The sequence below is a fragment of the Rhipicephalus microplus genome, chromosome 7 (assembly GCF_043290135.1).
Source record: "Rhipicephalus microplus isolate Deutch F79 chromosome 7, USDA_Rmic, whole genome shotgun sequence".
Taxonomy (NCBI): Eukaryota; Metazoa; Arthropoda; class Arachnida; order Ixodida; family Ixodidae; genus Rhipicephalus; species Rhipicephalus microplus.
The window spans coordinates 73,362,798-73,385,084 of record NC_134706.1 but is presented as its reverse complement, the minus strand read 5'-3'; the positions used below and the strand labels follow the sequence as shown (position 1 = coordinate 73,385,084).

General features: G+C 46.0%; 1 protein-coding gene across 5 annotated transcripts in view; it reads left to right on the top strand.

Annotated features, from left to right (window-relative positions):
* The window catches only part of LOC119179911 (japanin-like-RA2), a 131,217-nt gene that overhangs the window by 24,041 nt on the left and 84,889 nt on the right, over window positions 1–22,287 (top strand). For 4 of the 5 annotated variants that reach the window (XR_012884932.1, XM_075869276.1, XM_075869279.1 and 1 more), the window contains 2 exons: window positions 6,601–6,660; window positions 14,388–14,471. Coding sequence is in view for 4 of the 5 variants with exons in the window: in XM_075869276.1 (XP_075725391.1) it covers window positions 6,601–6,660; window positions 14,388–14,471 (144 nt within the window). In the remaining variant the exon portion in view is untranslated. The remainder of the gene's footprint in view (window positions 1–6,600; window positions 6,661–14,387; window positions 14,472–22,287) is intronic. The other variant, XM_075869277.1, reaches the window with a different exon arrangement.

Here is a 22,287-nt window from a genome sequence, read left to right as displayed (position 1 = left end):
ACACACCGACAGACAGACAGACAGACGGACAGACGTACAGACAGACAGACAGACAGACACACGCACGAACAGACGGACCGATGGACGGACAGACTGACCATCCTTGCACCAGTTTTTTCCTCTGTCCATCCATCCGTCCAATGTTCTGTCTGTGTTTCCGTCCATCCGTCCGTGCGTTCATGCGTATGTCCCTCCATGTGTCCATCTGCCCATATATCTGTTCGTGTACCTGTTTGCTCATACGTCCATGCGCACGTCCGTGTGTGAGTTGGTGCGTCCATCCGTGCGGGAAAGACAGACAGACTGAAGAACAGACTGATTCACGGACGACGCACAGATGCACGGACGGGTGGACTGACACGAACGCAAGGATAGACGATGGACAGTCACACGGACAGACGCAGGTACGGACGGACTGAAGAACTCTTCAGCCCACTCATCTTCAATCGCTACGTGGATATGCTGTGATTTCTTTACTAGCAAACGCCCCTTCCATCGGCCCAACGAAGCAAAAGTGAAGAAGGATGTCTTTCTGGACTGGTACAGAACGCGAGCATGTGGTACAAGATGCAAGCAGGTGCAGTGGGAGAGTGCGTTACAGATGGACAGCGTTACAGAGGCTTGTCGAATAGCTGCTTTCTGGAAAAAAAGTTGGAATATTGTAGAATGAAGAAAAAGTCACAAGCTTTGCCACAAAGGCGAAGCAACGAACGCGATAGCAACATTTTGAAAGGTCACGCGCTGAATGGAAATCAAATTGAAACATGCCCCGCATTTCTCGCGCACAACTTATGCACGAAACGGACTCACAGATACGGATGCACGCGAATACGCGTCTTCTTTATTACTTCGCCGAGTCTGAAAAGCGCGCGCTTTTCGCGAACGGAGACAGTAATGATTGCAGTGATCTTTGTGTGCCCGGTAACTACAGCAGAATCGTTACACGTAAAGCCCAAAGCCAGCAAAGGCGTACGTACCTCCCCGCCTCGCCACCGCGAGATAAAGGCGCCCGAGAGAGCGTAGCTCCCCTTCTTTAAGCAAGACAAAGTAGGGGTAAGGGATAAGGGCGGGCGCCGCTGTGCAATGTGGCAACGTGCACTCATTGCGCCATCTTTCTGGTAATGCCGAAAGCACAGCAGCGGTAACCGGTAGATATAAATAGCTTGCCGTTTGAACGGGGAACGATGTTCGTCGGGGTGGCTCAGTGGTTAACGCCTTGCATCCACGACGCAGAGGTCCCACGTTCGATACCGCGCCAGATGGCTTTTTTTTGGATTATTTCCTTCCTTTCGTTTTCATATATGTAGATACGTATACATATACGGTGAATGACATCGACGCCCACACCAACGGCAAAATCCAGCTGAGAGTGTCCATATAATTTCTATCGCAATAAAAAAGGAGGAAGTAAACCTTAAAAAAATATTGGCAGATCCCACGTACAGTGAGAATCGATGATATCTGAAGAATGATGAGGAAGGTTGATAGGTCACTTTCACAATGTTATGAGGCAGACGTAAATTATGCCGCCCCTGACTTCCTTGTCATCCTTATCATGTTTGGACGTTTCATTTACCTGCGTCGTCTATTCACGTCACGTAATAGGAGATTTGGTACCTCCGAAGCTAGAAAACGATCGCAAGAACACCATAGGCGTAGCACGTAGTCATGCCTTTAATGACAAGCATGTAATGAATATCATGTTTGGACGTGTTTAACTTTCTTCGTCCGTTCTCGTCATATAATACCAAATTGAGTTTGGTTGAAGCTAACGACACGGCCATGAGCGTATCGTGAACATTACATGTCATGTTATTAGATGGCACTAATGTCATGATTATTATACTTACACCAGTAATATGCCTTTGCCATCCATTGACGTCATGTAATACCAAATTTGGGATATGTGAAGCTTGCAAAACGAACGCAAGCACACTTTGAGCGTAGTATTTAGTCATGCTTTACATGACAAGCATGTCATGATTATCATGTTTGAACGTGTAATTTTCTTTTGTCGTCCGTTCACCTCACGTAATACTAAATTTGGTGCATGTGAAGCTAACGAAACGGCCACGAGTGCATCATGAGCGTGGCATGTAATCATGTTCTTACATGGCAGGCATATCACGATTTCCACATAAGGATCTTTCAGTTGTGTTCACCAAGCAGTCATGTCAGACCCTACCAGTTTTGCAATATGCCATGAAAATGATACCACCGCAAAAGCAGCGAGACCATGAAAAGTAAATCATGACATTCATGACATACATTCATGATTTTCGTGTTATGATTAGTCAGTAATGCTCGTCTCACAGTCATGTTATGTCATAACAATTTTGGTATCGATGCCGTTATTGAAACAACCAAGAGAGCTAAAAGTCGTTCATGGCTAGATAGATAGATAGATAGATAGATAGATAGATAGATAGAGAGATAGATAGATAGATAGATAGATAGATAAATAGATAGATAGATAGATAGATAGATAGATAGTTAGATAGATAGATATGCTCAAAGTCACCAAGGATTGACAAAAAATGCCTCGCATATAAAAGTCGAAAGAAGCGAAAGTTAGGGCGCCACAAAAGGTTGGCGACCGACCCTTCTTCTTCTTGCTACTCCATTTCTAGGGGCTGTCTTATTCAAAATTTGTGCTTTTTTGTACCCTATTGATGTTAACCAACTCTCCCAACAAGTCTTTTTCAAGCAAGATAACCGCTTGAAATTGAAGCTCACAGACTAGATTTCAAAAGCAGGCAAACGGGTGAAGGGGAGAAACAAAGATAGGTGGGCAGATGAGATTAGAAAATTTGTATGTATAAAGTGTCAGCAGCTAGCACAGGACTTAGTATACAGGAGGAACACAGGAGAGGCCTTTGTACTGCAGTGGGCGTATTCAAGATGATAATGATGATGGCGATGATGATGATAATGTACATTATTACGTCAAGGCTTGCACATGTTCTATTAGTGTTTGGCAGCTACGGCGATATATGACGCGAATGCACCCATGTTGACGCGTATGTAAGCACATCTTTATCCCGTACGCCTATCGTAATAGGCGTTGTGGTTGATGAAGCTGTGAACATTTTGTTGTATACAGCATTTCAAGAACACCATGCAAAGATGACATTAACAAGTACAATAAATATCGATGTTGCGCCAAAAGGACGATGAAATGAACGCGATAGCTACAACTTGGAAAATAATGCAAAGCTTGGCAAGCAGCACACGTGCTGCTACAGCTTGAATCACAAACCAACTGTCCCAACTTATTACCTGATTATGCTGCTTAAACACTAAGACGTACGCATGGAGGAAAGTACAAATATACACAAAACAAGCGCGTGCTAAAAACTTGACTATAAGTTAATTTTATGATTTATCAGCGCACTCGTTCAGCAAAAAACCACCGCTGCATCCAACGAAGTCACCTTCGTGTACTTTGCAGATGCTACAGAGCAAACAAGTTTATAGTCAGCACAAAAAAAAACGCACGAGAAGCGGAATTTCTTAACAATACGTGCGAATATTTCATAATGTATTAAAACAATGAACTCTAATGCAAAGGAAATCTGCGAAAAAATCACAGCAAACCCATGGGGTGAATGATGACGAGGGGGCAAAACTCGGTAGAGAATCATTGGTAAAACCATGACTCTTCGATGTGTTTTTCGCCCAGTCGATCAAGATCTAAAGACATCATGAACAACACTAAGTGTTTATATAAAGAAATCAACTTTTATATGTTAGAGACGATGGATGGCTTGCGATGTCCCTTCATTATGACGGCTTTATGGTCCGTGAATTTAAGGGTGGGCAGTTCCTGTATATGTTGCAGTGAAAAATTTGCAAATACTAGGTCAATGCATGTTCCTCGGATCGTAGTTGGTTTCTTATAGTCAAACGGTATGCATCTGAGTGCATATATAGAAACCACATGTTTGATAAGCAATTATTGGTCGTGTCTGTGATATCAACGTTGAAATGCTAGCGAGTACGAATGGTGCATTGTCGTGCTATGTTCAAATTTTGTGCCAATTGTTCATGCAGTGGCTGATTGCGATGAGGAATCATGCCTGATTGATTGATTGATATGTGGGGTTTAACGTCCCACAACCACAATATGATTATCAGAGACGCCGCAGTGGAGGGTTCCAGAAATTTCGACCACCTGGAGATCTTTTACGTGCACCCAAATCTGAGCACACGGGCCTACATTTCCGCCTGCATCGGAAACGCAGCCGCCGCAGCCGGGATTTGATCCCGTGACCTACGGGTCAGCAGCCGAGAATCTTAACCACTTGCCCACTGCGGCGGGGCAGGAATCACCCTTGAAGTGGGTATGCGCCACAGATATTAGGGGATCAACAACAAGCTTTTGTAATGGATTAGAGCATTTGACGACCCACTTGGTATGCGCTATTCGCTTTGTGTGACGCCTGCTTGTTATTTTTCTGTTCTAAAACAATTTATTACTCATATTACCGTGATTACACTCGCGACATCAAGCCTGCCTTAGGCAAGTTTGCCAACAAGCCCCAAGCACAAGCGTGGCTCAGTGGTAGAATGCTGGGCTGGCACGCAAGTGACCCAGGTTCGAGCCCCTTTATGTCCTTCGTACAAGGTTATTCTCTTATTTCGTTAGAAGTGGTTACCGTACCGGCCTCCGCGGAGGCGGCGGGCAACTACGGCACCACGCGTGACCCAAGTTTTGATCTAACAACATTTGCTGCAAAAAGTTACATAAATGTCTTGTAAAACAAAATTATGCGTAACTGCGAACGAATGCACATAATTACATTTATTGCTATCGCACTCATATGAATACTCTCGACGGGCTTTTGGAGTCAGCGCCAACGTTGGCATTATGTTTTCTATATTGTTTAAATAAGTAACACTCCCGCGTGCATTCTATGTTCTTCTCGCGGCCTAAAGCATGCAAGCGGGGCGACGAAGGCGGGTGAAGCAGACTTCAAACAAACTAGCCATATCCGTTGCTCAGTGGATGCCTTCGATAACATTCCGCATCGTATGACGGGAAGTAGAATTCTGAATATGCAGAGAAGAAATGACCCGCCCTTTTTGAACGAGCATGAATAGACCAGGAAATGGTAGCTTAGCTCTGCTACTCGTTGCTTCTCCTCCTGCGCTCAGCCATTCTGTCCACAGACAAGACACTGTATCGAAGGCGCTGAGTCAAACATCAAGCCCGATAACTGACTCGTCTCAGCTGTAGTGTTCATAACTGAAAAAGCTCGAGAACACCCGCAAGCAGAGGAGCAGAGAGCACAGGATGACACTTTCTTTTTTCTGTGCGGTCGCTGCTGTGAAGTTTTCCGACTTTTCAAATTAGCCCCAAGTCTTCTAACTGGGCCTTTTAGTTCAAGTATGTGGTCTGGTACACCCGTGGTGGGGCCCCGGTTGTGGTTCTCGGCTACTGGCGCGAAAGTGGTGCGTTCAATCACATATGTGGTGCTTGCGCATTGAGGGGGGTAAAACGATACAGGCCGTCTTCTGCGCGATATGACTACACGTTGAAAATATACCAGAGGGTTAAATTTCTACGCAGCTCTCTGCTAACACATGCCTCATATTTATATCGTATTAAGCTAACAAAGAGACTAAATTTTGCCATAAAGGATGCTTCAATTTCTACTGGACCAGCTTCTTAATCGAAAACACATGAGCAGCACAAGCGTGAACATGAAATGAAAATACTCACAAGTGAAACAGCTGTTTTTAACAAACATACAGGGCAGAGCTGCCATTACAGATCATACAGTAATCCAAGGCAGCATACGGTACTCTAAGTTATTAGGGGGAGCCTGCAAAGAGGACGATAACTGAAAATATACATAACTAAAAGGGGAGCGCTGATCTTTCAGGTCAGGTCTACCAAACCACTGGGGCCTAAATAAAGCACAAGAAAAAGATTCATTGCGTCTTCAAATGGCACTGTCAGGCCCTGAAAAGTTCACTTTTTTGTACCCTCACTCCTATCATAAGCCCAGGCTGTTTGTCCTTGCTGTCCACATCCTAATGCACAGCCCGACTGTCCATATTCTTAGTGGATCCACTTTTGCGGCAATCCTGAAGTGACATAATTACAACTAATAAATATGTTTGATTGATTGATATGTGGTGTTTAACGTCCGAAAACACCTTTTAAGTATGAGACACGCCGTAGTGGAGGGCTCCGGAAATTTCGACCACCTGGGGCTCTTTAAGTGCCCCCAAATTTGAGCACACATGCCTACAGCACTTTCGCTTCCACTGAAAATGCAGCCGCCGCTGCCGGGATTCGATCCCGTGACCTGCGGGTTAGCTGCCGAGTGCCTTAGCCACTAGACCACCACGGCGAGACCCACTATTAAAATTGCTGTCCACTATAAACGTGGCAGGTTGAAGCACAGTGGATAGTCAATATTTTTTATTCTTATGTTACAGTGTCCCTCACATTTATATCGTTATTTTAAGATGAAAAGCCCCACATATTACATATTTACAGTTGAGTACTTTTCGTACTCACTTTGCTGATTTCCGTATGGATCTGTTCGCTGTTGTTTTGATACATAAATTGGTTCCTTTTTTTTTCAGTGAATTCGAGCTCGGCAAACGGCTGTGTGAAAACCGCCTGGGACTCTAACATATGCACAGGTGAGTTGGCCTCGGCAACCTCGAGAAATCGAAAAACACATTTCGGATTGGCAAATGTACTATGCTGCACACTGGAAAAGAAAGATGCTGCACAGAAAGAAAATACTGGAAATTATTTGGATTACAGTGATAGCTAATAAGTAGGGGTGAGTAGAATGATTGAGTACCTCATTTCTCTGTTACACGTGAGTTTCGAAGTTCTTCAACCGATTGTATGCTGACTGAACGGTCAAGCTCGACGTTTTACACGAAGGGTGTCGATTTACATTAAGTCAATAGTTGATCGATTCAAGAATTAACTCGCCCAGTGTTGGAAGAATGGTGTTAAGTCAAAAGGAAATAATATTTTATCTGAAAACACGACAGCCTCCACCCCCGTGGTTCCCTTCGCTAGCGTTAAGTGGTAGATATAAAACGCTTGCCTTGTGAACGTGAAAGGACGTACTCCTTGGTGGCTCAGCGATTAACGCCTCACACTCACGATGCACAGGTTCCAAGTAGGCGATGCTCCGTGAATACTCCGTGAAAGTTGGGTACCACACGGTGGTTATACTTAAAAACAGTGAAAAGCACACCGAGTATACTGTGAAAGGTCATTGTAGTTCGAATGCACAAAGTCTAGCGTTTTAGAATAATGAATAATGAGCGCTATAGGTCAATAACTCGATCTACTGGATCACATTCACTTTGGGGATATTGTAATGTACGTTTCGTATCATTACTCATTGGGCTATTCTGCACCCAAAAGTTTTGCCATACCAGGACCTGAAGTAGAGAAATGTTGTTTTTTCACGCATACGTTACAACAGTGCAATGACAGTATAGAATTTTCTGGTAGGGCATCAGCTCGCATTGCCGGGACAAGCATTCAGACACTCTAGGGTATTCGACATAATGATTTTATAAATAATGTTGTAACTGATTGTATAAAAAAGCCTGTATTTGGCACCCCGAGAAAAAGGCGCAAACAAGCTGAAAATGCCCTAAATATACAGCAGGTAATTTTAGAACTGTGGGCCACGCACCTTCCTGAAATGGGGAAACTGTTCAATGCGCTCGCCATCGAATTGCAGTTCAAACACTTTTGTCGTAGAGCCTAATATAAGTGTAGCATACGTTACTAACGGAAAACGAAATCACAGTTTTGCCGCAAAGGGGAAGCAAAGAACGCGACAGCTACAAACTGGAAGGTGACGCACCGAATGGCAAGCAGATAGAAATCTTCACCACGTTTCTCAACTAGAAATCTAAAAATATATAAGCATATATTTACTGACCCGGGCTGTTAACCCATTAGTGAAATCATTGCCTGAATTGTCTGAAAACACATATATAGCGATTGCTATGAGCCCGAATGTCCTTTCTTTCATTAACTTTTCCGCCATGCCTAAACACGAAGATGTTCTCAAATGTAACGATATGAGTAGTGGAATAAACGCAATTATTAAGGAATTTGGCCCTACGTGTTCACAACTTCCACCCTTCTGCGACACCTTAAACTCGTCATTTATCTTCACACCTCGACTAACACACACCCTCAGTTCATCTCGCCCACTATTCACGCACTTCCTACGCTATCTAGGCAACCTGTACACTACGTATCAACCTTACACGCTGTCCACCTACAGCATTATTTCGCCGCAGTGTGGGCTCAGTGTGTTATTCCCGCCATTAGTCTTTTTGCGACAGAGGTAAGATCTTCAGATCTAGCATAATAGACGCATGTATCTGAAGTGCGAGTTTATTTTTAGTTCCCCACATGCAGCTTAAATTGCTTTTGGGGCAAGCGTAAATCTATATTATTAGTTCTTTTAAAAATTTCGTAGACCCTACGTACAGCGGGAATTGATGATACGAGAAGCACGAATAGGGAAGGTCAAACTATCACATTAAAATCAACACAACCTTACGAGCCGGACATAATTTATATCGTACATGACTTCCTTGTGAAGGTTATCATGTTTGCTGCAGGTATTCGTGCTCATCGTGCATTCACGTCACGTATACCAAACTTGGTATATGGGAAACTACCGAAATGGCCATGACCGCACTATGAGCGTAGCTTGTAAACATGACGTGACACATCATGTTTAGACGTGTCCTTTATCTTCGTCGTCTATTCACGTCTAGTAATACCACATTTGGGATATGTGAAGCTTGCGAAACGGCAGCAAGCACATCATGAGCATGGTATGTAGTTATGTTCTTACATCACACGCATATCATAATTGTCATGTTTGCTGCAATCATATACCTTCGTCATCCACTTACGTCACGTAACACCTAATTTGGTATATAAGAAGCTAGCAAAATGGCTGCGAGCGCAATACGAGCATAGCAAGTAGTCATGTTTTACATGACCTGTATGTTATGACCATCATGTTTGGACGTGTCAATCACTTTCATGCTCTATTGGCATCACGTACCTGAATTTCGCATAGGTGAAGCTAGCGAAATGGCCCCGAGCACATCGTGAGCATGGCATGTAGTCATGGTGTGACATGACACGCGTGCAGTAATTTATATGTTTGCATCAGTCACATAACTTCGTCACCCATCCATGTCACGTAAAACGAAATTGTGTGCGCGTGTGTGTGAAGCCAGTGAAATGACCGTGAGCACATTACGAGCGTAGTACGTAGTCATGTTTTACGCGACGTACATGTCATGATTACCATGGTTGGACGTGTCGTTAACATTCGCGATCTATTCGTATCAAGTAATACAAATTTAGCAAATGTGAAGCTAGCGGAACCGCCCCGAGCCATCGTTAGCATCGCATGTAGTCATGTTCTTACATGACACGCGTAGGATGATTATGATTTGCACAACTTCATTACCTTCGTTTTTCATTCACGTCACGTAATACCAAATGGCGTGTATGTGAAGCCAGCGAAATATCCGTGAGCACATTGTGAGCGTGGCATGTACTCATTTTGCATGACACGCATGTCATGATTATCATGTTTGGACGTGTCATTTACCTTCGTAGTCTATTCGCATCACGTACTATCAAACTTGGTACAGGTGAAACTAGCGGAATGGCCCCTAGCACACTGTGAGCATTGCAAGCAGTGATGTTCTTATATGATACGCATATGATTATTAAGATGTTTGCACCCGTCGCATACCTTCATCTTCTATTCACTCCGCTTTATGCCAAGTTGCGGGTATTTGAAGCCAGCGAAATGACCACGAGCACATGGTGAGCATGGTATGTAGCCTACAACGTGACATGTCACGTTAGGAAAAGCAAGCAGCTCAAAGCTTGCAGCGCACTCTGCAAGCAGCAAGCACGCACCAAATTTGTTCACACATGACGAGCGTGCAAATAGCGGCTTTAACAGCCCAACACTTAAGGCACGCTATTCAAACAGAAAGACGCACGAAACTAGCACAAAAGTATGCACAGTACAAATACAAACAGCTTTCAAAATTTTTCCTGCATCATGTGCGAATAGTGCGCTCCTTCCGTAGACGTGGCCGTGGCAGCGTGCGAAGTGACCTTCGTTCTCTGAATTCCGAGTCTGAGAAGCGCGCGTGCTCAGGAGACGACTTTTACAGCTCCCCCAGTGCCAGCCTATCACGCCTTGTCGCCAGAGATAACTGAATTGCGATAAAGTTTCGAAGCTCTGATGAGTGTTAAATGGTGTACGGCATATACAAATGACTTGCGATTAGCATTCCAGGTAACGTACACTCTGTGGCGTAATGGTTAACTCTATGCACTGAGAAGTGACAGGTTAATGGTTCAATTCCTTGCTACAGGTGCTTTAGTTCTGGTTCCTCCTTCGCAATCTCTTAGTATACATTTTTCAACTTCACTTCCGGGACGGAAGTACGTTAGTGGAGCCATAGTGGACCTCAGCATAGAACACTTTCACAACAAAACCATTTTATACGGGCATCCACCGGGACTTTGGTCACGTGTTCTCATTATTCGGATGACACGGGTAAAGCTATTGAAACCAAATTAAAAGAAAAAGTTGGGGGTCCCTTAATCTTCACCTTTACAAGATGAACGCGATAGCGAAATCTGGCCCCTAGTGCACCCTTCAACCACTCAGTGCATAATTCCGCATACTCCCTCGTCGTCGAGCATCGTTTGACACAGATGCTGCATGAAGTGCCGCTGATAAGGCAGTGCGTGTAGTGCTCCCAGTTGCTAGTTCTTGGACGTTAGCATCGTTCTGGCTTGTTAGTTTTGGGACACTACTTGACATGCATGTCCCACAGGCACTCATTGATGAACAAGACTGTGCAGTTTGGCCACTGCCCTCTTCTAGAATGGCGCTCCGCTGTAGTCGAGACATGTTTTTCACAATGTCTCACAGATGGCACACATACACACGCACACACACACGCGCGCGCACGAATGGTACATAGAGGTTTTTTATGGAACGCAAGCGCATGACCTTCAAGATACAAGCCACGCGCTCGCCATCTCGGAGGCCATAAAGAGTGTCACAAAGCCTCAAAGATGGCACCACGTTATCTAGCATTTGCTGTTTGTTTGATCAACGTCTTTGGAAAGGCATGATAAATTTTGCCCTAGATGGACATAGTTGTCCAATTTTAAAGCTGCTTGATAGTTTCTGTCTGTTTTTAGCAGCGATCACTGCACTGTCTCGGCCTTTTTTGGCGTTGTTTGATGGCCTCCCGAATGCTCCTACAAAGCGCCGAATGGGCTCGTTTCTATCTTGGCACGTGTTGAACAAAATACGTTAAGAAGGCTTCTTTTACTACATGATATTTGCGTAGTGCTTTTCGCCGAAGCAGTTGCAAGTAAAATCGCGGCTTTGTATGACGTGGCAATTTTCCAATAGACCAACGAACCATTAAACGTGCTGTTGACACCGTTCGTGACTTTAGCTATGTCAACGGAAGTGGAGGTAATTGGTCCAAGTGTCTGCAGCTCTGGCCAAATATTGGCACACGAACCCTGCCCACTTTGCAAATGTGCCCTGGCCGACAGTCCAGGGCAAGTACTTGGGCATCCCGCTCGACGTTTATTGAGATAGTGCTTGGTATTCGCAAAAGATAGTCAAAGATACGCCGGAAAAAGCCGAGAAGTGGAGGGGGGCGCGTTTGTCAATATTTTCCAGAGCCACCGTCTGCAACCTGATCTTTATAAGCAAGCTTTCATACGGGCTGTAGATGCTGCACTGCTCACGTACTGATTTGCAGAAGTTACACCGTATCTTCGCCGTAATTGTGTGGGCTTCGCACTGGGAACGATGCCGCCGTACTAACGTGTTCAGACGGGTCAAAGACGGGAGCCTTGGCCTTGGTCATTTGTTTTTGCCACAACTTGTAAACATGTTTTTGTTTTGTTTTTATAGACTTCACTGTTTCATTCCTGCGTAACATGTGTCGATAGCGCCTCGGTAGATATCTCCCTGAATATGTTGCCACTACCAAAGCCTGTTCAGGAGGTATTGGTGGATTTTATGGAGACGTTGTGTCCAGTATAAAATTTCTTTCTGTGAGATATACTAAAAACACCTGTGGAGTGTAGAAAGAAAAGAAGTGTATTTTGCCGTATGTGAAATTGTGTTCCCAGTGTCACTTTATCGGGCTATGTACAGTAGAGGACCAGGAAGCAATGTTTTATAAAAAGTTAAAACGATGCATGTGCAGCCGAGAACCAAAACATTCTTCTTTAAATTGCACTCGGGCGCATTACCAATGAAATTGTTCTCGGAGGCAAAGGGATGTCTTTCCCCCTGGGAATCGCATTGCATAATTATTAAGGCACCCGAAACGATTGACCACGTCTTCTTGCATTGTTGTGAGGGCGTGTATTTTTCGAACTAGCTGCAGAGAGCGATTAAAAAAGATTTTCCCTTGGACCCGTATGGAATCCGGTTCTTGAATGTTGAAAAGGAAGACGGGGTACCCTATGATGCACTAATGCTCCTCGACAAAGATGCGCGGCCCACCCGAGCCTATCTTCGTGAATGCATAGACTGGTTTCTTTCAGTTGAGAGAGCTGCACCCGAGCCACGCGATCGGCTCCCGTGGGTAGAGCATCTTGTGACTCTGCCCGAATTTTACCTTAACTCGATGACACCAGGTTTATGCTGGTTGAGTGAAGTTACCTCCTGTGTGCATTGTACATTGCGTGTTTTTTTTTTGTCTGTGTCTTTCGAGTTATATGTTACGCTACCAACACCAGGTAATAAAAAAACATTGTGGCTTTGTGATAGCACACCTGCTTGCCACGCGAACGACTCGGGCTCGATTCTCATTGTGACCGAAAAGTTATTCCTCGTTTTATTTGCTTTTTTCTCGATGTTTCGCTCATGGACGATTTTTCGCTCACAAACAACGATGCGGACGCCTACGGTGTAATTTCTGTGACACGAGCTCTCTAACACTATCGCGTTAAAAACTTCCACTGCCTGGAGCTGAAGCTCTAGCTTTCTAGCTCGTATTAACAAGCGCCTGGTGGTCCACCAACTGAGCTCTATCGGTGCAGATGCACAGAACTTTACAAATGCGCCCTATATGTCATACACACGCTCTCTCGCATGGTGCTTTTTGCTGGTGGGGTGGGATTGCGCAGATGTCTGCGAGGGGACGAGAGAAATAATGAGGCATGACACTTGCTAACACTGATTGAGAATGATTTTTTGATGACGCAGTCAAATTATGACGCCTGAGATTGTGCGCGGAAAGTCCATCTTGGGTGCATTATTTAAAGTGTCTTAATAACAGTGAAGAACACAGACTACGCATGGAAGAATCACCAACGTAGTTTTGCTATTTGCTTTTCGCTTCGTGTTGATGCGTGGTGACTTATTGATTGAGTAGTCCGGGTTCGAGCTGTGCCAAGAGTGCTGTGCCGCCGACTACTTAGGGTGGAACAGTACCGACCAGCAACACTGTTGGACTAAGCAATGCAATAGGGCAGCGACATGCATAGGGGGGAATGTCATCTCTTGGTGGAGCGAGACAGAGGCCAGTGGGACGTGGAACGTCTGCATGCGTTCGAGGCTCAAGCTACGAACACCTGCCTCCCGCGTTGCTGACGCGCAAAATGGTAGTATATGCATCAGATCTGGCTCAGGTTATCCTGCTACTCAGGGGCACACACCACGTGTGCTTCTCTCCTTAATTGATATTGAGTACCATTGTTTCGTATGACTAGGTTTATTTCATATTGAGATGAGATGAACAATGCGCTGTGCCCAGGTATACGTTGACATCTGCAGCTGCTACAACGACTAAATCACAATCACGAGCGTTAGTCGTCACGATGTAAATATGACACTATGCGCTACATTGTTGTATCAATGTCAAGTGATCGTATAGCTCCCAAACACCGATAGACATTGTTCAAGCTCTCATATATCACTGTACAACAACCACTGCTTTTGTGAAAATGAATTTTACTTTACTGTTACACGGACTCATTAGACGAGGGTTCAACAATTTTTAATGAATTTCCCAGGCTTCAAAGGAGTAAAGAATGTTTTGGTCTGAATTCCACAGTTTTTCCACAGCCCCCTTTCTTGAAATTGAATGTGACTCCAATTTTGAAAATAGTTGGAGGTAGCTCTTCCTGGTGCAGTACCAGCGCATAATTTCGTGTTGCCTGATTCACGTAAGCAAAGTAGGTCTTAGATTGGTTAGTTTCTTTTTGAACATCGTTAACGGAAGTCTTTAGTACTATGCAGCTGTAAACGTTTTGTTGTGAATATCCTTCTTTTTCACTTCTCCAGTTGTGGAGGGCCCGGGAACTCTATGTGTGAACCATACCTTAAACCCCACGCTATGCAGAGATGAGGCCCACTTGCAAGTTATAGGTAAGACATAACACCTCTAATTCTTATGCTTTTTGCTAAACTATAAAATATTATAAAAAACTATAAAATTGCCTTGGGATTGCAATTTATGCAAGTATATCTAGGTTGCTGCACTTCCTCTGAACTTACTTTTTTGGATGGCGTTTCAAGGCTAAAGTTGGGACTAACCCGCCAATGTTTTCATATTTTCGAAGCATTAAAGTGGTGTAATTACTGATACGTATAGCTGACTCCCGTCAGAGGGGCACTGTCTTCTTTGATGTTTATTTGCCAGAGTGTTTTTATTGACTACCACAAAACGTCAGCAAAGTAGCATATAACCTCAATGCAGCGCCTGTTTATTATTTTGCAAATAAAAACTTTTCGCGTTTAATTTGCATGCACTCAAACCGCCCGTGACGTATACGCTCAACATAAGAATCATATGAAAGTGACCGATCAGTCGGAAAACAGGTGCGCGCTACTTGTCAGTTTAGAGGAAACATGAAAGTAGGAGTGCGACCACTCGAAATCAGCAAATCTGCGACATTGCGGACACTTTAAAACATACAATAAAACATACATTGAACGTGATAGGAAGGAGTTACAGGGAGAGAACAAACGCCTGAGAAGGATAGTCATCCGAGCACTAAGCTGGGCTGTGTGTACTGGATTACGTCGTTGTGTGTATCTTATCATTAGGATAAAGGCGAAGTTTGACACAGCTAAGCGCGAGCGACTTTTCCTTCTGTCCGGAGGGTGAAGCATAGGCAGCCTGTAGAGTTGAATTTGGTGGAGGAGTTGTGTGGGCTTCGCAGTCACTACAACTTCGTTGTAGTGACGCCTGCCTCTGACGTCGGTAGAGTGAGAGTGACTACAATAAATATTGCTTTAAGAATTGCCGGTTGAAGACGGCATTAGTTTAACTGGAAGCGTGGATCGTGTCTAAGGCGCGCAAGCTGGGACCTGTTGGTATTCTGTGTTCATTATTTTAGCTCGATTGTTCATTGTGCACTAATACGTTAACGTATATAAAACAGTTTCATTAGCGGTAGGTTCTAATTTCAACAACTACAGGATCATTATATGTTATGATTGCTATCCGACGTGTTTCTCTTGCGGGGCACCTAACGTGTGTCGGTCAATGCATCCGCGTCGGAACGCATTTTAAATATAGCTTGATAATGGAGGTTTTGCGTGTTGTGCTATGTCGCTTTGTATTGCGTAATGCTCGCATGGTTTGAATCTATCTATCTATCTATCTATCTATCTATCTATCTATCTATCTATCTATCTATCTATCTATCTATCTATCTATCTATCTATCTATCTATCTATCTAGTGACCTACGACTTTTAGCTCTCCTGGCCGGTCGGATAAAGATATCGATACGAAACTTGGTATGGCATAACATGAGCCTATGACGAGCATATTTGACTTGTCAAGACATCAAAATCATGCCATGTGTGTCATGAATGTCATGATTTACATTTCATGGTATTGCTGCTCTTTCCGTGGTCTCGTTCACATGACATGTCGCAAAACTGGTATGGTATGCTTTGATTGCATGGCGAACACAAGCGACAGAACCTAACGTGGAAATCACGGCATGCATGTGATGTAAGCCATGAGTCGTACTTCACGCCACGCTCAATGTGCACTCGCCGCCGTCTCGCTAGCTTCACATATACCAAGTTTGGCGATACGTGATGCGAATGGATGACGAAGGCATTTATGTGACATGGTGCAAACATGATAATAATGAGATGCTTGTCATGTGATATTATGACTACAAGCCACACTCAGGATGCCCTCGCAGCCATTTCACTAGCTTCACATACACCAAATTTAGTATTAAGGAACGTGAATTGACGACAAAGTATGTGACTGGTGCAAGTACGATAATCATGTGATGCGTGCATTGTAATAACATGACTACATGCTGCGCTCATGATGCGCTCGCTGCGGTCTCGCTAGATTCACATGTACCAAATTCAGTATTACGTGACGCGAACGAACGACATATGTAAATGACATGTCCAAACGTGATAATCATGACATGCGTGTGATGTAAGAGCATGACAACATGCCGCCCTCACGAGGCGCTCATGGCCGTTCTGCTAGATTTATATATGCAAAATTTGGTATTGCGCCACTTGAATGGATGACGAAGGTATGCGACTGATGCAAACATAATTATGAGATGTGTGTCATGTAAGAGCATGACTACATGCCACACTCAAGGCGCCAATACACTTAGACGTGACCCGGTGCGCGTGTGCTCCAGCGTTTGTTTTGTCGCGTCATTCCGGTGATGCCACGCCATGCGCCGATCTGCCTGGTATATACTCGCAGGCAAGTGCCGCACACCGTTGCTTTGACGCATGCGCGTTTGAGCGCGCCCGGCGTACGTTCGTCACAAAGCTAGGCAGACGCGGTGAATTTTAGGGGTGAAGCTCCTTATGGCGTGGTTTGTGCGTCCCTCGTAGTACGTAACCACCAGTGGCACATACCCGGCATAGCGGTCCTTACGATTTTGACCTTCAAAGTGATTCCGGTGAGAGATTTCTTCTGTGCGTTGTTGAACAATAAAAGATAGTGCTCAATGCGCATGTTAATGGCTGCTAAGGGGGAATAAGAGACAGGAGCATTCGGCCTTTAGGTAACGCGCACGCTGCGATCCCCATTAGCAGCTATTGGCATGTACATTGAGCACGATCTGACAAGAAAGGGTTGCTACGTTATACTCGCTGGGTGTAACCTCCTTGGTTTTAGAAAGGTTTAGCGAGCGTTGGGCCGCATAGCCATGAATACAGTGAACTAGTATATACCATGAACTCGAGGTGGTTAAAGGTGGGAAGTAAACCCGAAGCGCAAGCCGTAAGAAAGTGTGCATGTGCCACCTCCCGTTTAGTCATTGAAATGTCTGCTGGATGGCGGTGCTTCTATATGGAGAATATATGATGAAAAGATGCGAGATGGTGGTACTTGGAATGCTAAATAGATGGACGAACGGACACACAGACAGATGCATGGATGGACGCATGAACGGATGTAGGCGCGGATGCATGGACGAACGCAGATCGAACGCACGAACAGACGCACGCACGGATGGGTGGATGAACGCATGGACGGTTACACAGACGTACGCAGGAACGGACGGAAGCAAGAACGAATGGACGGACGAATGCTTGGCCCCACTCCCCATCATTCACTCCGTTGGATATGCTGCCATTTTTTTTTTGCTAGCGGGGCTGGTGCGAAACGCAGCATGTCGCATTTCGCACCAGTTGCCGCCCGGCTGCGTCTGACATTAGAGTGTCAGGCATTAGAGTGTTCGCGCTGCGCCTAGCGTGCGCTCGTCAACGTTACGTCACAGTATATTAGGCATCTTATGATGCTCTCCTCGCCATTTCGCTAGCTTCACATATTCCAAGTTTGGTATTACAGGACGTGAATTGACGAAGAAGGTTTGTTACTGGTGCAAACATGATAATCATGCATGAGATGCGTGGCATGTAACAACACGACCACATGCCACGCTCATCATGCGCTCGCGGTCGTTTCTCTAGCTTCACATATATCAAAATGTTATTGCATGACGTCATAGACGGCGAAGTTAAATGACACGTCCGAACATGATAATCATAATATACGTGTCATGTAAAACACGACTACAAGCTACGCTCATAGCGCGCTAGCGGCTGTTTCGCCAGCTCCACATATTCCAAATTTGCTATCAGGTGGGGTGAATAGATGATGAAGATAAGTGACGCGTCCAATCATAATACTTATGCATGAAAGTTGTGTACGGCATAATTAACCTCCGTCTCGTAACGTTGTTCTGATTTTAAAATGATATGTAAACCTTCCTCATTCGTGCTTCGCATATCATCGATTCCCACTGTACACTGGATCTGCCAAATTTGTATTTTACCCTTTTAGCAAGCTATATTACATAGGCTGTTGCGAGTCCTTGCCGACATGAAACTTGTAACAGAGTAAAATATCTTCATTCGTCAACGTCAGAACCGACCATAACAAACACTACACTGAATTTGTTTCTCAAAAAATGGCAGACATGGACGTATGGAACACTCTTCTGCTGCATTTTCACTGAAACGGTTGGAAAGACCGCAAGTGGGCATTCGGAGTATCCATTCCTGTGCTCAATCTGTGAAAGGGAAGAACATAATGTCAATAGCTCTCGTATTATCACAGGCGTGTTGTGATCCGGGAAGCCATAGCAGCGTCATTGGTAATTTTAAAGCTTCTCAACAGTGGTGGTGCGGCATCGTGCAGTATTGGGGGTTCCTGTTTGCGTGTAGCTGTTCGTTAACTCGTACTTGCGATTGCTTCCGGGCACGGTGCGATTATGTTTGTCGTCCGGACGTTGCGTGTTAGCTATGCCTTTTGCCAGAAAGTGGCTGTACGCCCTCAAAAATTCTTAAGTGGAGGCTCTCTTATATATCGGTGGCATATTGTGCGCAATCGTTGGCAGTCAGCGATCTTGCCCCCAGGAATGTTCGACGTAAATACTCGGTTTTATAGACGATAAGAAATTTCAACGCAAACTTTTAGGTCTGTCTCGTGGTCGGTCACCGTTGAGCCACATCCTCAACGCCCACCAATCTTGATCTCGTTTCTGTGTTCACACTTGTGCGATTGTCGATTAAAAAGCAAATGTTGCGCAGTCCCGAAGCACAAATCAATACGCCGATATTCTACGTTGTGTGTTTCTTTATACTAGAAAAGGCATAAGCACGTAATTTTAAGAACCAATTATTATGCTGCGCTGGCAATACGACCCTATATACGAAAAGGCAAATCTTTGCTACGCTTTTCTACGATATCCGCAACGCCCACGTCATATAGGTGGCGCACCATGCAATTCAAGATGGCTGCGATAGGATGACCGACCCGTCAACTCGCATAAGAAAAGATTGGATGGACGTACTCCCCGTGCCGCTTTCGCCGGATGAACTCTTGATAGTCAGATGAATGTATATCTAACCAAAGTACTATCCCAACAAAGAGGAACTGCTGAATGTTCGCTACCTCGTTTCTCGCTGCAGTTCAAAGGGTGGTGGTGTCAGCTGATGGAGCATGTATCAACGATGCTTGCATGATTCTGTGCGTGGTGCAGAAATCTTCGCTAACCAGAATTCATGTATGAACTGAAAGGCACTCCGAGATAATTAGTTCCGAGCCTGTCTGGCAGATTTGCCGCAGTAGTATGCCACTGACGTGTAGCGCACCGTCGTGGCTGCACAGGACCGAACGTTTAACGTATACCGATGTTTTGCAAACATATTACGCCATCGTCATTACGCGTGCCGTAAGCATAGCATCATGCAGCTTCTTTTTCAACGGAACACACGCATCTAACTTTTCAATAAGTGGCGCTTTTGTCACAGCCATGATCAGACTAACAGTGCGCCATTCCCTGCAATCTGATGTTGCAGGTTCCATCAGCACTATCGAAACAAGGATATCGACACGCGTACGTTTTTCGCAATGTCTAAATTGCGAAAATTTGTTGGACAACAACGTCTTTCGTATGGCACCACTGAAGTGCCCGAGAAGTTAGCGTGCACTTTAGTCATAACTAGAGGCCGGAATTTTAGGCACTACAAAAGTTTGTTGTAGGCACCACAGACAGGCTGGTAAAACACCATTTGAGGCCCTCAAAATCATATTTATATTGCCACGTTCCATTTCCCAAGTTTTTGTTATCGTCCGAAAACACCGCACGATTCTCAGCGCAAACCGCGCCTGCAGTTTTGTAGAAGGTTCCGGACTGTAGTAGATCATTTCGATAAGATCACGCCCACTGTGCGAACGGTACAGATTGTTCTGGAACCTACGCCACCGCCAGCGATAACGCTAGAACATTCGACGGCAAGAGTATAAATGCCGACGCGCTTCGCCGCTTGTCAGTTGTTGATCGAAGGCCGACGCTCCGTTCGCCGCTATCAGTCCGAGACTGCTATCTGTGCGAGACTGCTGCTGTAATTGGACTTTCAGTTTACCGGGCACAGGTTCGCCCAAATAAACAGTTAAATCCTAACACGAAGTCTCCTGTCTTCGGCCACGTCACGACCCCGTGACATCTGGTGGAGGTGCTGCTTCGTTCATGTACCGGACGCCCCCGTCAAGCCGTGAGACCAGCCCACGTCGCGGAGAAGACACCGACGCCAACCAGGAACAGCGAACAAGCCGCCGACAGCAAGGGCTACCACCCGAGTACGGGCTTCTACAAGACAAGGCGCGGAAGACCAAGGCCATGACCGCGACTGCAGCGACAATGACAACCGCAGCGTCCCAGCCCACGATGGTCATGCATCAACCCAGGGAACCACCAATTTTCCATGGGTCATCGTTCGAAGACCCGGAGTCCTGGCTGGAGACATACGACCGTGTGGCCGCCCTCAACCACTGGGACCATGACGAAAAGCTGCGTCGTGTGTTCTTCTATTTGGAAGACACCGCAAGGACTTGGCTTGAAAATCGGGAGTCCACGCTCCGAACGTGGGATGTTTTCTGCGGCGCATTCCTTCAAACGTTCGCGAGCGTCGCTCGCAAAGAGAGGGCCGCTGCTTTATTAGAGACTCGGGTTCAGCTACCAAATGAAAATGTCGCCATTTTCACAGAAGAAATGACCCGACTATTCCGTCACGCTGATACAGACATGCCTGAGGAGAAAAAAGTTCGTTTCCTCATGCGAGGGGTCAAACAGGAGCTCTTCGCGGGACTGATGAGAAACCCACCGATAACCGTCCAAGAATTTGTAGCAGAAGCGACCACTATCGAAAAGACCCTGGATATGCGCACCAGACAGTATAATCGTCGCCTGACTGCAGACTGCGCTGCTACTCAAGCCAGTAACTCCGGAAACCTGCGTGAAACGATCCGAGCGATCGTGCGGGAAGAGCTGCGCAAGCTGTTGCCTTCGGCCCAGCCTCAAGTGGATTCAATTGCCGACATTGTGCGAGAAGAAGTTCGGCAATCGCTTCAAATTCCCCACGCACCGCTGCCCGAGCCGGAAGCTATGAGCTACGCCGCTGCACTGCGCCACAACGCTCCTCCCCGTCCACGCCAAAACGCCGCCCCATCGCACTTCCGTCGACAGACGCCACCGCCGCCACCACCCCCACCGACGTCATACCGTTCGCCAGCGGCCCAGTGCAGTGCACCGAGGAAGACTGACGTCTGGCGCACCCCTGACCATCGCCCGCTCTGCTACCACTGCGGCGAGGCCGGACACACATACCGCCGTTGCCAGTACCGACAGATGGGACTGCGTGGCTTCGCCGTCAATGCACCGCGTCCACAGCCAGGAGAACGACCACGTGACATCGCCGACTACCTGACAGGAACTCGGTGGACACCACAAAGCCCTTCGCGTTCGCCGTCGCCCAGCCGCCGCACGCCACCGCACCACCGGCAGTACTCTGGCCCAACGCGGGGCCGGTCTCCTAGCCCGTATCCGGGAAACTAAGGGCAGCAACCGGTGGAGGTGCGGTTGCTGTGCGACGAACTACCGAAGATCCTCCGACGACGACGACGCCGCGACGGTGCTTTCTGAACACAACGCCAGCCAGACAAAGCCCTGACGGCGAAAGCTCATTTACCGAAGGTGGCCTGACGACGCAGCATGGAAGCAGCGGAACAAGCCGACGCAGCCGTGACCCGACGCCACGCCCTAACTGTAATGCGAGACGGCGAACTAGCGACCTCGACGTTCTTATCGACGGCCACAGTGTGACTGCTCTCGTCGATACTGGAGCCGACTATTCTGTCATCAGTGGGTCGTTCGCCGCGAAGTTAAAGAAAG